Source organism: Dermacentor andersoni, chromosome 11, assembly GCF_023375885.2.
Source record: "Dermacentor andersoni chromosome 11, qqDerAnde1_hic_scaffold, whole genome shotgun sequence".
In the NCBI taxonomy this organism is placed as follows: Eukaryota; Metazoa; Arthropoda; class Arachnida; order Ixodida; family Ixodidae; genus Dermacentor; species Dermacentor andersoni.
In genome coordinates this window covers 100,230,655-100,248,563 of record NC_092824.1, presented here as the reverse complement: position 1 = coordinate 100,248,563, position 17,909 = coordinate 100,230,655, and the positions used below count along the sequence as shown (strand labels likewise).

General features: G+C 46.3%; 2 protein-coding genes across 12 annotated transcripts in view; one reads left to right on the top strand and one right to left on the bottom strand.

Annotated features, from left to right (window-relative positions):
• The window catches only part of LOC126539144 (uncharacterized), a 62,469-nt gene extending 56,717 nt beyond the window's left edge, over positions 1 to 5,752 (top strand). For 6 of the 9 annotated variants that reach the window (XM_055075212.2, XM_055075214.2, XM_055075215.2 and 3 more), the window contains 2 exons: positions 2,550 to 2,840; positions 5,320 to 5,752. In XM_055075212.2, coding sequence (XP_054931187.1) covers positions 2,550 to 2,840; positions 5,320 to 5,555 — 527 coding nt within the window. In that variant the 3' untranslated portion in view covers positions 5,556 to 5,752. The remainder of the gene's footprint in view (positions 1 to 2,549; positions 2,841 to 5,319) is intronic. The other 3 variants (XM_055075218.2, XM_055075217.2, XM_055075216.2) reach the window with 1 other exon arrangement.
• Positions 1 to 17,909, bottom strand: part of FipoQ (F-box/LRR-repeat protein FipoQ) — a 695,691-nt gene that overhangs the window by 79,319 nt on the left and 598,463 nt on the right. The window contains exons 5-6 of one of the 3 annotated variants that reach the window (XM_055075220.2): positions 5,934 to 6,019; positions 893 to 978 (exon numbers count right to left, since the gene is read on the bottom strand). The gene's annotated coding sequence lies outside the window, so the exon portion shown is untranslated. Of the gene's footprint in view, positions 1 to 892; positions 2,543 to 5,933; positions 6,020 to 17,909 lie in introns of those variants that run through there. The other 2 variants (XM_055075221.2, XM_072285447.1) reach the window with 2 other exon arrangements.

Below are 17,909 nucleotides of genomic sequence, written 5' to 3'. Positions count from 1 at the left end.
TGACAAACTTCAGCGTTTTACGTGCGCTTAGTTTTGCCCTTCAAAGAAGAGTAGTGGGCGTCAATAGAGGTGCCAACTACTGCTTCAAAATCATATCACTAATAATAATAATAATAATAATAATAATAATAATAATAATAATAATAATAACAATAACAACAATAATAAACTGACATCAGTTACGGTTAGGAGAACATCGCTACACTCGCGTTTCATCTGCTAAAGAGCATCGCTTGCAAAAGCATGACAGTTCAACATGGGATTCTACAGTTTAATGACTCAGATTGGAATATTTAATAGCGATCGGTTGGATTAATGAAAATTGGCTGACTAGTCAATTAAGAAGTACGCTACAAAGACCAAGCTCGGTTGAGAAGGACGCAGTTTTAGACGGCATCGGATTACTAATGCCACTTTGACTTCCTTTACAAGCACCCCGCATCATTGAGATAACGCTCATGCGCGATGCACGGCCAAAGTATAACTATAGGTTCAGAGGGGGTGCGGGTACCGAACCCAGATCACCGCATTACGCGTAACGCAGAGACGTTATCTTTAGTCCCCACCTGCGGGAAGAAATTTTTCTCTTTAGAGTGGTGGTCACCGCAGCAGGGAACCGAACCAGGGACCTGGCGCTCAACAGCGAGACGCCAAAGTCTCTAAGCCAGCGAGCTGAATAACAGGAGTGCATGGACATTACAGTTTGAATGGCCATAAGTTACAAGCTAATTCCCTTCACAGGGGTTATTGTTTTCTTCCTTTGCAAAACAATGCTACAGCAACAGCATAAGGCTGGCTTCTTCGTATTCATCGTTCATTCCTTTGGGAAGATGCTGCGATGTCAACTCACTTTGCACCATATGTGCTTCCGGTTGCCATGGCACACACTCACCTGCCATTACCCAGCGTTTCCCAGTGTTCGCAGAACTGGAAGCACGTTCTGCTATCTGTTGAAGCTATGTTGAGGCCAGATTGAACCTGCAGCGCGAGAAACAATGCGAGCCATAAATAAATGACTTCCATCTTTTTGTTAATCAATGCGTCGCACTCGTCAGGAATGTACAGGGTGTTCCACGTAACTTGAGCGGCCAGTCGCGCAGCAATTTTGCGTATATCTGCGGGCTTCTCTCACGCTGGTAAAAACTCTCTTATGTAGCACGCATTGAGCAACAGAAAGCTGTATCGAGAGTTTGTCATGTTGCTCTACAATTTTCTCACTGACATTTTTCATATAATCATATTATTTGAGAAGTTGACTATTTATTAAGACTCATTATCTAAGGCGAAATGAAGAAAATGACCCGAGTATCTCCAAGGCGACGGCAAACAACATTACCTTGATTCTGTCCAGCTACGTGACATGTGCATATTTTTAATGTTTGGCTCAAGTTACATGGGACACCCTGTATACAACAAAACCAAAGCAGAGGGACTTCCATGCGCGACAACTGCAACTTAAAGGAGTCGATATGAAAGTTCATAGTCCATCAAGGTACAGGCGGGAACTTGACAAAGCCGCATCTAGCTGACCTGTAACGCCCAAGTTTCTCCTTGGAGTTCACGCCTATACCATGCAAACTACAGTGGGCCGGTACGGCCTCAGTTGGGTACGGCCTCAGTAAAGCCGCCTGCATGGTTTAGCTTAGCTCAGTCTCACCCGGTTCGCAAAGCACGTGCCAATGCTATCCCATTGGGTCGGTGACGAGCACCAGTTAGCTATGCACTGTGAATGCTCTGTTTACAAGCTCTGTCGGGTCGCGTTGACGCTGGGGCCCGCTGCTATCTGGACCCACAGAAATACAGTTCGCTTTTAACCTGTTCTGGCTTTATGATTCTTACAAGACAAAAATTTCCGAGATTCTCACCGAGAGAAAAGGCGAAGTGAAAGCTAATGTGCGAAAACATATTTCCCGTGACTCGGATTACATAATTTATTCATAGTATACATTGGTTCTGCAGACCACGGGCTGATTTAAGAAATGTTCACACGTTGCGGTACACTGCGATACCGCAACTGGTGTACCACCTAAGGGCGGCGGCTACATGGATTATGGGGGCATACGCATCCATCTACCAAACAGTCTGACCATAATTCACAAACTTAGGACTGCAAATTTAGCGATTTGAGGTGTCACAGGTTGCCTACTCACAGCGCTCGTCCTGTGTCCTCCCTTGTCCGTGTTTTTTGGCGCTGTTTTAAATATGAATGATCCGTACCAACTAGCTCGCACCCAAACCCTTCTGTGCCTACTGAAGTCGCAGTACAGTGCAGTGCAGAGTTCGTGACAGAAGGCTTCGTCACATTACAAAAAACTACACCGGTATTTGGTTTTCTTTAGTTCTTGTTCATGAGAACAAAATTTACATTTTTCCACACACACACACACACACAAAGAAAGAAAAAAAAGAAACGAGTTTCGCAGCGTAAAGTGTCCACCACGGTAGGGTCGTGTCGCGCCAAGCCGACTTCCGAGTCGAGCAATAGGCGTCAAGTTCTCGTACACTTAGACCCTTGCGCGAAAATTCCCGTGCACGCATGCTTTGAAAAGGAGCCGGCGAGCCAGAGCCATCCCGCTGGGCGTCGTCGTCGTCGTCAATAGTGTGTCCAGGAGGGAGGACCACATGCTCGAGCAGCGCCAAGTGCTGCCTGTGGTACGACAAACTCAGCTGGTTCTGCTGTCCGTACGCGAACGGCACCTGCTGCGGCGACGGCACTTTCTGCTGCAAGGCAGGCTTTTACTGCTTTGTGCCGACACAGAGCTGCATTCCGTACGGCGAGCGCGCTCCCGCCGTCGTGGGCCACGCCGCCAACTATCGGCAGGAGGCACGCGCGCGCGTTCGTAAGTCCAAATATTGACAAACGTTTCCATAAAAACAATCGATAACGGTTGTCGACGACAGCGTCCAGCTTCTTCTAAATCTGCTGGAATCCTATTGGGCGGAATTACTGAGCATTCCTTTCTCCGCGACTCTCTCTGCGGACACATGTAATAAGGAACTGAAAACAATCTTATAAGTATGAGGATATGCTCTACATATATGGCACTCTTTAGCGGCGTGCCTACACGGACCTCATTCTTTTAAGAGGAGGCTTGAAAAACAGCTAGCTGGCATTGCAACACACGAACATGAGTACTGATTCGTACGAGTGCTAAACTTGCACTGGCATTCGAGTAGCGCCTGCATGATCACTAACGATCGGGTGAAGTCTTCCAGTTCTAGCACGGGGACGAACTGTGTAGATGACCAGATCGAAGAAAGTGACACAAGATTGCGGTAGAAAGCGTCCCTAATGCTTCCCTTACGAATATCGTGCTTGACATTCATTTGTAAGTCTATAGAAAGTATAATGAACGCAAGAGAGAGTCAATCGAAATACCAAGAAACTCTTATGACGATATTTGTAACGGTTGCCGAAAGACACGTTAGCGTCTTTGAAACGCGCTGGAATTCCGCGGAGCGACATTTCCTAAAAACCACCCTAAAGGACGAAGCAAGTACAAGCATGCCACACATCCGGGAAGAGAGCGGCGTGATACACAGTGCCGTACTCCACCAGATGACTTTACCATGTGGCTTACGCGACGGCTGGTCGCACTGTCTCTCGTGTCAGTCCGCTTTACAGGGTGAAAAGGCGACCATGCAGACACGCCAAACACCGCGGAAGAAGATGAGAAAAGCTTCGCTTTAAGGAATCATGCGCTTTAAAGACTGTAGGTTGCTGTGGGAATATTTAGGTATGATCATGATGATGATAATTTGGTGTTTTGGGGCGCAAGGGTTGCCATGCCACTGGCGCAAAATACAGCGTTGAATTACGAAATATAAGAGACTTTTAGCGTGTGCACTATTGCAGAAACGGGGCGGTTTGGGCGGATTGCTGTATGAGCGGGGGCGTAAACGTGAGCGCGGCCGGAGCGGTGGAGCCACCTGGTGGCTAGAGCTCAGCCAGACAAACACAGAGCTAAAATTGCAGTAACCTCCTATATTCTGCTTCGCTGCTGCTGCACATTTTCGGCAGCGGCGTAATTGTGAACACGATTACGCCGCTGTAGAAAATTTACACCAGCAGCTAAGAAAAATATAGTAATTGGCTCGGTGTTTATGTAGTTGAACTCTGCACCAAGAGCTGGCGCCACCAATCTTGCCGCTCACGTTTACGCCCCCGCTCATCCGGCAAACCGCCCGTGCTTGCCGGAATACCGGACGCACTAAAATGTTCTATAGATGCAACATGGCTGTAAAGAGGCCTAAAACATGCAGTCCCTGTAAAGTGCGGCAATATATATATGCACAATTGGTGGTGCCACGCAGGGGCGCAGAACTCAAACAGACAGAGAGCTATTATTATATTCGATAGTGTATTCTACTTTGCTGTTAGTGTAAAGTTTAGGCAATGCGCAGTCGTGAACACATTGTGTTCTTAATTGCTTTTTCGGCAAGAGCATTCGAGGAACACTAAAACGTGTCTGTAAGGCATTGTGGTTAGACAAAGCGTCACAAGATGTCGCTACCAGCGTGAGTTAAGCCGGTATTAGTCAAACGCCTATAGAGAATTTTAGTGCGTCCGGTATTCCGGCAAGCGCGAGCAGTTTGCCGGTTGAGCGGGAGCGTAAACGTGAGCGGCCAGATTGGTGGCGCCAGCTGGTGGTGCAAAGCTCAACCACACAAACACAAAAGCAATTACCATATTCTGCCTAGCTGCTGGTAGTGTAAATTTGCAACAGCGGCGCAATCGTGTTCACGATTACGCCGCTGCCGAAAATTTGCACCAGCAGCGAAGCAGGATATAGTGAGTTACTGCAATTATAGTTCTGTGTTTGTCTGGTTGAACTCAACGCCACCAAGCGGCTGCACCGTTCCGGCCGGTCACGTTTACGCCCCCGCTTATCCGTCAATCCGCCCCCGTTTGCTGGAATAGCGCACACGCTAGAAGTCTCTATTGCTTATAGCGGACACGCTCAAACTGTAATAAAGAGTTTTAGCAAGTCCGGTATTCCGGCAAACGCAAGCAGACTGGGTGTTTCGCCGTATGAATGGGGGGTAGGGGGCGTAAGCGCGAACTGACGACGTGATAGGGTAAAGATCAACCAGAGAGCTATTATTGTCGTACCAACGATTACGCCGCTGCCGAAAATTCAAGCGAAATAGGATAAACTTGTTAACTGCAACAATAGCTCCCTGACTGTGGTTTGCCCCACCACGCCGGTAACTCACGCTTATACGCTTCCACTCATCCGGTAATCCGCCCAAACCGTCCGCGTTTGCTGGAATGCCGGACTCGCTTAAACTCTCTTCCATCTCTCGTGCCACCTGCAGAAGTGAAGACTACCTGCCCCGACCAGAGCACCTGTCCGGACAAGATGACCTGCTGCCAGTCTACAAACAGCACATACGTGTGCTGCCCGTTTGACAAGGCCACCTGCTGCAAGGACGGGGAACACTGCTGTCCCGAGGGCTACCAGTGCGACGAGGCTCGACGGATGTGCACACGCAAGCTCCGCCCAGAGGACGTGCCGGCACTCAACGAATTCCCGAGCGACGCGAATCTTTAGAAGGATTGCGCCTCCTCTACGTTATAACGAGGAGCGGGGGCTAAGAGCGAAACGCTACAAAAGACATTGAGATTGCCAACGAGTTCGTTATTTTCTTTTCTTTTTCAGTGATCACTCACGAAGCACTTGTTCGAAATAGTCAAGAATCATTGTTGTGTGGTCCGATTGTTCAAATAAAGCGAGTTTTAATTTTTGTACGTTGGGGATCGGCGGACTGATTGAACTACGGAGTACCGACACCTATCAGCAAAAGTGCACTCACTTCGCACAAGAACTGCACTTATATGTGATTCAGATAAGTCAACTGAGCATGACGAGTGCGCTACAACGTTCCCAATGCCAAGTTTGGACAAGTCTTCAGTACCAAGGTATACTCACATTCCTAGGCGAAAAGAAAATCACGTTTATCACGGAATCCCTGGTCCACGGTCCGCATGGTGTCGCTCAGGAAAGTTCTTGCATTCCTGTGTACAAAACAGGCGGGTACAAAATAATACGGTATCTACGAGCGCGTGCCAAACTGCATTCTTGCGAATTTTAACGAAGCAAGCGCCTTCTTCCGACACATGTAATTGCGCATGCGCACCCTTTAATGCTAGCGTGCCTACCACTGCTTGCCAGCATGCTGTCGGTATAGCGATGTTGGTAGATTATTAAGCACGGAGAACGGTGTCTGTTGTTAGTATAATTAGAGATATCCCAGTTTCGCCATAAGGAAGAAGCAATTAATGCGATAGCAACACGTTAGAATATTACACGAAATGTAAGACTCGTAGCTGTAGTGGCAGCATGAATTGAAGCAAACGTTAGCTAAGAACGAGCTGTTGTGCTAGGGGTCCTCTGTTTGAATCCCGCCATCGGACGAATTCATGTATGCTTATAATCAGAGCCAACGTGGTGGTGGTGGTGGTGGTGAATTGTAGCAACAGGCGGGTTTAGCCTGGCGAACAAGGCCGGCAATTGCTCCGCCTGAGCGTCTCGCACAATACCGCTGAAGGGTTTCACCATATGTCCATCACACCAGTCTCTCTTAAGAATTCGATGAGGAGACGTGAAGTTTCTTTGCGCGCTATAACTGATCCCTCGGGAAATATAAGGTGTTGCAGGCGCGCATGCGGAAGGTCCTTGTTTTGCAGATTCTTCAGGAGAGTGTCTCTTTCATCTTGGAATTGCTGGCAGGACCACAAAAAGTGCTCAATGTTTCCTGTCTCGTTGCATGCCGTACAGTTCGGAGAATTGATTCGCCCCGTTTTAAATAACCAGGCCGGTGTATTAGCAGATCCTGTCCTTATTCGATATAGAAGTGTGGCTTCCTCTCGGTGCAATCTCTTGGTTACGCAGGGCATATGCGGTGGAACCCAAAGAGACGTAAAGTGATTTCGAATGTCGGATTTTTGCACTTGATCACTCTTTGGAGCCTTGATTTTGGGAGAATGATAGAGCGCTGCGTATGCAAGCGCATCAGCTTTTTACGTCTTAGCGACTTTACCACCACTTTTCGTTATCCAGCATGTTCCAAACCTTTTTCCTGGGCCGATCCTGGAGCTAGTGCACAGCCGTGCCAATGAATTTAGCATTTTGAGGTTCGAGCACTGGTATAGATGTGCACTTTTAATATTAATTAAATTAATAATAATATTAAGATTTAAGATAAAATGCATGTGCTCTCGTTATTTTGTTTCATGACGTTTGTGGGCTGTCATTCTCAAAAACTCTGAGGAATAATATTGTCAAGAATGTAAGATCTGGTATGGCCAACTTTAGCGATAGAATGGGGTGGCATTATAAGCCGCATATACCGCATGGCATATAGCATACATATGTCTAGGACACCTAAACATATACGGAACCTCACCGAGATGATGGCGACGGCAAAAATACGCTTGGAGTGTCCATAGAACTGCTATCACAATAATTATTCCTTCGAATAAATATGGAGTCTACGGTAGGGGAAGACTATAATGATGTGCAGGGTCCACGTTCGCAGGTGCGAGCGAGCAATATTTTCTCGAAGAGCAAAATATGTGCGAGTCATGTTCATTTGTGGAAATTGCGCCTCCCGGTGGTGAAGTACTATCACTCGGCTTTTCGTCCTCGTGACTATATATCCAGGTTTAACCACTGGTCTCTACGAAAACGATCCTTCAGCCTGCTACACCTGGATTCGTTCGGCTTTTATCAAGTTTATATTTGGACTGTGGTACAGCGCGAAGCGGAACAGGGGGCACAGGAAAAAACGGGGACCCTGTCCCTATGTCCCCTGTCCAGCTTCGCGCTGTACCACCCAGTCTAAAATGGAAAGCCAACTAGCCCAAACCATCACCCTCCTAATTTGTACTTGTGCTACCGAATCAAAAGACATGCTATCACTGAAGAACGTAAGACGACGTCTAGGTCATCCAGTAAAAATAAGAAGCCAAGGGCTATATAAGACTAATGAAGACGAAGCAGACGCGCGCTATCAGTAAATGATACGGATTATGACTTCATTATCTTCACTTCATTTAAAAAACTCTACAGCGAAACTAGACGATCGTCCTCTGAGTGAACAGACAATATTAGAGCACCGTCCCGACCGATCATCGGCTCAGAAGGCAGTGAAGGCACTTTTGTGTTTTCTCAGAACTTCTGGTTTGCTCGAGCGACTTTAACTGAAGTGCTGTCCGTACACGTACCTACACCTTCTCTCTCCCTTCTTTCTCTTCCCCTTCTCCCTTCCCCCAGTGTAGGGTAGCCAACCAGACTATTGACTGGTTAACATCCCTGCCTTCCTGTATTCTTCTCTCTCTCTCTCTCTCTCACTACAGCGCCCCATTTATCACTGACCGATCCTCCGCAGGGGGCTATAGCCATAAAGCCAGCGACAAATAAACCAACAAACGTATACACGTAGAAGAAAATGTAGGACCACCTGCGCAACTGTGAAAGCAACGTGCTAGACCAGGAATTGCCGGTCTCCATCGCCAGGCCAGACCTGTCCGTCGCTACAGCCCATCACCGCGAACAAGAAGGCACGTACGCCAGTTCTAGTCAGTACACATATGTTGAAAATTAGCCAATCACGGCAGCTGCTCGCGCTATTGCGCTTTTGAGGATCCGTATTCGCTGCTGCAGCATCGGCCGGGTGGCTGAGATGTAGACTACTGGATTGTCAAACTGTTGGCCGCGACTCGAAAGTCCGAATCCTTCGCGGCACAATAATTTTTCTTTTCTGTCTTCGCAATTTTCTCGAGAAGTGTTTTAGGATTTTAGCGACAGACGTCAAAACAACCAGGCTAGAGAGCCCATAACCACTATCGCTGTAAAATGATGACTACTCAAGCAAATGAAGACCGAACTTCGCACTCTCAATTTAGTAATGAAACGGCGCTGTATACGCCAACGTGGCGTCATAAAATTAAGTGCTTTTGTTTTCGTATTTGGACAGTTTTGGTACAGGGAAACTTTGCGAGTCATGCTATCGGTAGAGTACGTAGTCCAATTATAACACTATCCAGTTTCGCTCTTTACAATTAAACACGCGCTGCGCCGCTTGTGTTTTCGCTCAATAAAGTAGTCAAGTAAATTTAGCGGGCAATGAAGACAAGCGCGAGAAGCAGAACTACATTAAAACAGACGCTCGCAAATGTTCAACACTTTTCTCCTGTATGTAGGAGCACAATTTCACGAGTCAAGTTTGCAGTGCGTTATGCGAGAACTTAAACGAATCAGTCTGGAGGCATTCCGCGCTTTCCTCGGAAAACGAAAAGACAGAGTTTCCATTCATCGAAGCACCTTTCAAACACGCTTTCAATGGGATCACAATTCTTAAGATACTCCACGAACTTTCCGGTATCTACGTCTGCAACCGGTTTTCCCATCAAGTGACCTCAGTTGTACACTAGCCTCGGAAAATTAGGTATGTGCTCGCGGTCCTTCCATTGTCGTGTTCGTTCCATCGTTGTAATTTCAGCTTCGTCGTCCAACTCTCGTCATCACGTCGTCGATCGTCACAGCATCATTGTCATGTACTCGTTGTCATCTCATTGGGCTCACACAAGCATTGTCATATACTCGTTGTCATCCCACTGGCTTCGCACCAGCATTGTCATACACTCGTTGTCATCCCAATGGCCTCACGCCGTCATACATTCATCATTTATTCGTCGTGATGTCATCATCGTCATCACATTCTCAAGCCGTCGTCACACAGTTGTCACACGCTCGTGGTCATCCCATACCGTTGATGCGCGCATTCGTCTTCACGCTGTCGTTGGCCCGCCATCGTCGTCACCGTTTCGCGGCCATACCGTCGCCGTCGTGCCGTCATGGCCTACCCTGACGACCGAGTATTATAGGAAAGTGAGCCGGACCCGGATCCAGTGTCTGTCGCATACAGCCGAAGCAACGGAAACCTCGCAAGGACCACTACAGATTATAATCGGGTGTCTTCAGGCATAAGGTGTGTCGCTACATTGTTTTGCATGCTAATCGCATAAACGTCGACAGTACTTTGCTTTTCTATAGCCTCACAAGGTAGATATTTTTTTTTTTTGCCTTCATCAAACTGACACCCTACTTTAACGAAATGTGTGCAAAGTGCGCTGTATCCCCATAGTCCACATCTGCTTCGCGAGGCTCAGGGCTGCTGATAAATCAAGCAAACATTGCTGCGCGCCACATACAGCGATAGCCATGGTTTGAAGTTTGCGCCTTGCGAACGGAGAAGCAAAATTAGAGGTCAGTTTCGTGGCGCCACCGCTAGATGGTAGTACGAGTCCTGGACGAGTCGGGAAGCGAGATAAAAGGAAGAATAAGCATGTGCTTGCTGCGGTAAAGCTAGGGAAACTATGGAGCATGTTTTGTTAGAATGTGAAGACGTCTACCCAGTGGCCAATTGAGGCCCCACTGGCCTCCTTGAAGCCCTTGGGCTCAGCGAGAGCAGTGGAAAAGTAAACATGTCCGGCAGTAGGGATTAGTAAGAGGCGATTGGAGGATTGGTGGAATAAAAGTAGGGAAACGACAAAAAACTGAGACATACAAAAGCACAGTTCGCATAGGGGATCAGAAAATTTGAGGTTTTTTAGCGCACGAAAAGGGACGAAAGACAGTGGCGAAACGAGGACACAGCGCTAACTTCCAACAATGGTTTTATTCCACAAAGCGGTAGACACATATATATATAGGCAACACCTACAACCGTCCTCGTTTCGCCACTGTCTTTCGTCCCTTTTCGTGCGCTAAAAAACCTCAGTTATGGAATACCAACACGCCCTAACCTACGCTCTTTCAGAAAATTTGGTTGTGTGAGGTCATAGTGTTTTCTTTTTTTATTATTGTTTAACCTAAGTAGGGCATTAGGCAGTATAATAGCAAGAGCTTGGTGGCGCTACTCACCGCCCCGTTCCAAAGGGGACGCTCATAACATCCATCTATCCAGCCAGGGAAAGCCCTTTTTGAAGTTTAAGTACCGTTAATTCAATTTCCAGCTATTCAGTCATAATTATTTCTTTCTTTACGTAGATGGCTATGACAATGAAGTCACAGCATCCCCTTTCATACGGGGTTGTTGTCGCGTGCAATTTTGCCAGCAGAAACCTTCAGTATATGGATTTGGCTAAACGTCACCCCTTCCGGTTTCCAACAACCTAGTGGATTCTTATACTGCCTCCTTGAAGCTTATTTACTGTCGCGATTTAACTGCATGGAACTAAGCAGTGTTATTTTGCTTCTAGTTTCCACGATTTGATGACACTCGCGACATTACGAGCAAGAGCTATGCTTTAAATAAAAAGGCCATTTACGCGTGTGCGTCACTTCATGCATAAGGTACTTGACTAACCGAAGAAGCTGCAAACTTAGCGAAATCCCTGATCGAAGTCGCCATACTTTATTTCTCCGCTGACTACTATATAATTAGGAATATTAATGGTAGGCGTAGAACAAAACGTAAGAGACGCTGTAACGTGATGCCGCCATAAATTCATGCGAAATTATAAAAAAAAGACATCTAACGATCACGGATTTTCCTATGTTAGATGAATAATTGCAGCTTCAGGTTTCCAAGCTAGTATTGCGAAACCTAATGGAGTGCATCCATTGTAGCAATAAAGCTAATGCAGCAGTTTATTATTATTAAGTTTATTATTATTGCGTCAGCATTAGGAGTACAGAAGTGGGGGAAAAGTGTGTGTACGCGTAAAGTGTGGGAAGCCGGTCACGTGGTGGAGTTGTATACATACACACATTCCATATGTACATAATGTGTGCAACAGCGGGTCCGCTCGGAAGCGGTACCAGGGCAAGTGAAATACATAAAATACATACAATACACGTACATAAAGTGCAAGAGAGAATGTTATCGCCGGATGGAGACAAGATCAAACAAGTGAACCTTAAGAACAACTACGAAGGTAGAATACTAGGAGTAGAGAGAGAGAGAGTCAGAGAAGGGCAGGCAGGGAGGTTAACCTGCTCGGCTGGGTGGTCGGCATTGCGCTGCTCAGAAGGAGATCGCGTGTTCGGTTCCAAAAGCGGCTGATAGGGGCTGAATGCAAAAAATGGAGGACCGTTATGACAGATCTATGTGAGATAGTACATGCATGTTGATCAAGTTGAACTTTCGGAAAAAAATATCTTTAGTTAGTTACCGTGCCTGTAGTGCAAAAATACAGCTATCAGAGACAAAGGATCAGTTTTAAACACGAGATTTGTAATTGACAATAAAAAGAAACTACGCGAACAGCCTCAACAACTTCAGAGCCACGCTGCAAACAAGCGTTCCAAGAAAGGATGGCGGTTTAGACTATCTTTCCACAAAGGCTAATTGAAGGGGCATTAAAGGCAAATAATAGGCCAAGCTAAAGTGATAGATCAGTGCTCCAGAATCTCTAAGGCGTCAATATTATTGCGAACTGAGCCATAATAATCGAGAAATTGAGGTAAATGCAGGACATGATTACAGACTCCCGCGGGACATTCAAGTACTTGGCCGAACCCGAAACCACTCCTCAGTTAAATTCTGTCACTAGTACCCAACCACTCTTCGCAAGAAGACATCCTCGCATTGTATTATCAGAAGAAATAAAATGCTACTTCTCCAGTTCAACTTCATCTTTTAGAAAAAAATAACTGACTGAAATTACACTTGACAACGACACGGGCACTCAAAAGGTTTCATTTTCGCTCGCCTCTTCGGCCAGCCCTAGTTTCGACACACTGTGCCTGTCAGTGGTCACAGCGTCTGCGGCCAGATGAAAGGCGGTCGCAGCTGCTGCGCGGGTTACCCAGCTCGTCCTTGAAGAAATAGCGCTGAGAGCAGCTTCCGCGTAAGGTGGGAAGGAATGCTTGTACCGCGGAGCGCCACCCGCAACACGTAGTGGCAGTGCCCCCCCCCCCCCCCCCCCCTACCTAGTTCCACAAATAACCACCTTCCAAGATATGCTAAACTCGTTGGTTCTTAATGAATTGCTTATCGCACAACATTAATTTCCATAACGTGCGTCACTTACAGTGTTCAGAAAAAAAAAAATCGCTGCTTTATTATTGCTATCCTATTACGGATAGCAGACGGCCCTGTTGAAAAGCATGCGCCGCGGCTGCGGGAGGCAAGTGGTGCCGCCGGGCATCTGCAGGTAAAGTAGGTAAAAAACGCGCTCCCGGCCTCGTGCTCGGCCATTATGGGACGTCAGCGCTCGGAAAGGGGTGTGTGACGAAGGCATCCCCACCTCAATAGGTGCAATTGGAGCGCCATACACGGGAAACGGCCGGCCGCCATGGGAGCGGCCCGAAAATTACTATTTTTATAGCGAAGCTTGCTATGTCTCCCTGATTCGTCCGTGAGCGCCGAAAACGCAGTGCAGGAAAGCCAACTTACACATCTGTATAGAACACTATGTAGTTTACATGTGCAGTGCCGCGCCAGCGTAGACTGGCCGGCCGGTCAGTGCCTGATAACGGCGCACGGAATGTAATCACGATTGACCGAACGACAGCATGATTACGATAGAATGACGAACAGTTGCCTGTTTATCAACTTGATGCCGCGGCTAAACGTGTTTCTCCCTGATATTTTCCAAATGTTCATGCATCGCGTCATCGTTGGAGCCTGTTGCCCACGGCGTATCCCTTGCCTTTGGTTGCAACACGGTCCTCGAATATTTTGTGGCCATAGAAACTTCTCGTGTGTTCCACGATTACTAGTTTTTGTTCGCATCCTTGTTTTCTGAATTTCTGCTTAATGTCGTGATCAGACTTCTACGCATTGCAGAAGAAGAACTGATTACAATTGCAATTATTTCTTTGAAAATGTAAGTGATTGCGGTTACCACTTACTACCCAACGAAATAAATTACACAAATATTCAAAGGTAATCCATCATTCTAACGTTACTTTCCTCCACATTTCATTAACATTGCACAGGAAGCGTAATTAGAATGAACCAGCCTGGCTCTTTAATTGTGTCCTCTGCGAACCTTCACAGGTTGTTTATCTTGACTAAAAATTGCTTTGCAAAATTTTCTTCGATATTTTCCCCTATTTTTCTTGCTACGTCTCCCGCACCGACACTGAAAACTCGCTCAATGTCGGCACTGGAGAGAAGGGATGTGCAGTAACGTGCGAACACTATTCTCAAATGATTGTGACTACTCAATGTCGCCATGCTCGGGTCTGGATTCTCTATGAAACGCAGCGCTTCGTCATTGCAGGGGACAGGGCAACACACTCCCGCTAGAGCCAGTGATAAACTGAAAAAACGCCCACAGGTGAGTATCTGGCAGTAACGTCGGAAGTGGCCATCGCTATGAAGAGGCGCCGTTTGAATTCGTCGGCGGCAAACGAATGATCGTGCTCCTCCCGGTGCCTTTCACGGTTTACCCACTCTAAACGACCAGTTGCAACAGACGCCAGAAAAGTGTTTACGTTCCTTGAAAGATGGGCAAAGCTGTAATGTAACTAAACTGAAGCTGCACATTTTCAAACATAAAATAGCGTTCGTGTGTTAAAATTGCACAAATAGGTGTATATAAGTCGCGAATACTGGATCTTTTTCTTTTTTTGTATCGTTACAGAACTTGAAAAAAAAGATATCCTGTAGCATATGTAGCACAATTCTGCGTCCTGAGATGGGATACTCTGAAAGGCGGACGTTATTTGCTCAAGAAATCAAAATGATATTTGTCAATCGAACAATTTTTTTTTTGCTAATTAGCTTTTTACGATTATTTTACGACACATATTGCAGTATGTTGAATAGCAACTGGTGACTTCGGAAGTCATACCCATTTGAAGTGAATCGTTAGGATGGCGCCTGTTTTCAGATACGCGTTCCCACATGCGACGAACTACTGGTGTTCCAGTGAATTTCTAGCTTCAGTGCATAACAAGCAGTTTTGTTGAAGCAACTGGAACAACAGTGCATATTTACCGCAATTTTTACTGCGGGTATTTCAAACCTGATGCTAGTTACAAAATTCGTTCCAAGTGGAGGTTCCTTATGAAATCGCTGGCTTCTATTCGCAACAGCTTTTACCGCTTAAAAGCACTTCCAATATATATATATATATATATATATATATATATATATATATATATATATATATATATATATATATACATGGGAAGGAGCAACGCAAGCCAACCCACGCGCATGTTTTCATCCCTTTGGACACGGTAGTTCGCGCCAAATTTACATGCTGAAGATTTGTTTCGTCACCAATGTAATGGTTGCGCGCAATCGGTCAGCGAAAACAAAAAGAAAGCAACAGAATTACAGTGAGCGTTACCGGGTAAACAAAGTAATAGATAAATGACTAAATTAGCAAAACGTAACTCGTTACATCTAATTACCTAATTACATGCAATTCGTTACGCGCAAGACTTTTCGCCACGCTGAACCGACTGTTACGGCTGTTATCTTTGTGTTTGTTATGGCTGTTATGTAGGGTTTATATTGGATTTACGTTAGGGTTATGTTAGGTTATGGCTATTACGTCATTGCGTGTGCATTAAAAGCACACCAAAAAAGCAACACAACATTTTAAATTAATAAAACGTTTTCTTAAAAAAAAACCTCTAGTTTCATTCATTCCGTAACAATAGGTTGATTATTGAAGAGAAAATGAAGGCCAAATCGCTTTTCCTTTTAAATCGTTTTCTCGCAGAAACCCTAGCGCCAGTGCGTCAACGTGACGTCGTGGTTTCAAAGCATTTCTTTTTTCATGCGCGGTCCTTCGTTGGCTCAATAAAGGTTCTCGAAACTTGCCAAACTGAATGAATATATCTCCTTCAGAATTAAATGTACACTCCATTGTTACCGATGAACAATCAATGAGGCCCTAGCAGACGTCGTCTAAGTAAATGACGTCACGTGGGTCGTACTAGTGCGGGAACATCAAGGCGGCGTCGCCACCCGTCTATCCTTTCTGCGGCTTTTTCTGCCTTACCGAGCGTCCTCTCGTGGTAAGAATGGCTTTGCTTTTTCTTTTCTTTTTTTAGAGCGCAGCTCGTAAGCGCGAGTTCCTGCGGTGAGCGCCGGCGTCGTTATCGGCGAAACCGAGCGAACAACCACAGCGAAAGATGAAAGAGCGAACGCGGAGCGGGAGACGAAAGACGCGAGCCGCGGACGGCGGAGACCAATGGGAGCGGCCCCTTCAGTGACGCGCCTCGCGCGGGAAACTGCTGCCATGCGTCCCCGCCCCCCACCACCCGTCTCGTACTATCGTCTGCTCGCGTCAGCTCCCGCTCGCGCTTGTTTGGCTTGCTTGGCTTGGTATCGATGGTGCTTGTTTCGACCGACATGGTTTACGATTTTTGTAATCTGACTGTGTGCGCGACGTGAATTGTTTAGCACTTTCTGGAAGCCAAGCGGGCTCTAACTATTACACTGGAACCTTCGACGAGTCACGACTCTGCTCGCCGCCATGGCTGTAATCAGATATCCGACGATCGCCACTCTGCTCGCCGCTATCGCTGTCCGTGAGTGTTACTTGTTTTGCTGGGCACAATTTCGCACAAGAAGTTACATTTGTAACTCACAGTTTCGACATTGTGTCGTTCTTCACTGTCACTACCACGTGACAATATAATCATAATACACAATAGTGTCAGCCAGTTCTTTCTGAACAATGAGCGACGCAACCGGTGGAAGTGCTCCGTCTGCCATAGCTGCTAAACTAGCTTCTCGAGCTGAGGCTCAGCGCCGCCGCCGAGAAGGCCCTGACCTGCAGAAGCAAATTCTTTGCCACAATATATCGCGACTTCAAAACACCTAGAGGCTGCGCTCAAAATTCGCATTAGTGAGTATCGTAATCACCGGTATTCTTTCTAACGCGATAGCGTTAAGGGCCCCATGTCGACGAAAATACGGTGTTGGTGATGGCGGAGTTGCCCGTGAGCGAAAATTTCCCTATATATTGAGGCATCTATAAACTCACTCCTTGCTATATGACATGAGATATATATGCGGGTTATATTGCCACACCATTCTATCACTAAAGTTGCTTATAACTTCTCTTACATTTTTGTCAAATTCCTCGGACATTTAAGAATGACAGCCTACAAACAAATGTCACGAAACAAAACACCGGCAGCGCATGCCTTTTATGTTAACTCTTGTAAGACTAAAATATCAAACGGGCGAGACAATAACAGAAACCTGAAAATTATGTCATTTTTCTGGCGCGACTGTGCACGACCTCCGAGATCGGCCCACGCAGCAGGCCACGTTTCTACCAGAAAGCTCGCCTTTCGGCATAACGTTGGTCGCCAGTGTATCCCGGTGAACATTACAGTTACGTAAGCTTCAGCTGCTTGGAAGCGTGAGAAGCAGTCACGGATATATCTGAATGCTACGCGGGCCACTCTTAAAGCGTCCTCCAAGTTTTCTTTCTTGGTATTGTGGAAGGGTAATTCAATAATTCAGGTGAAATCATTTGTCTCATTAGTGGCCCTTTAAATGTTCTGCGCGTTCTGCTGGACAAACTATGTGCATAAGTGCGCATAAGTGAACATCATATTTTCATGTTGTTCCACCCCCTGAGCAATGTACGGGTGGGGGGCGGGGAGGGGCTTTGTCAGGCAGTTGCATCTGCATTTAGCCCCTATATCCCAAACAATGTATTGTCTAAGTAAAGCATTCAAACAAACAAACAAACAAACAAACAAACAAACATGTGTGCGTAACTATAGTTTATACCTGTTCCTGAGACAGTAGCATGCAGGCGCCAAATATGTGCGCCAATTAACATCTCCTTCGATCTGCGGCGTCAGTAACAATAATAATAATAATAATAATAAATAAAGGTACACCGTAAACGATAGGCAAATTACGAATTAGGCTAGCTTGGGCCGCCGATCAACCCGCAGGCGTTGGAA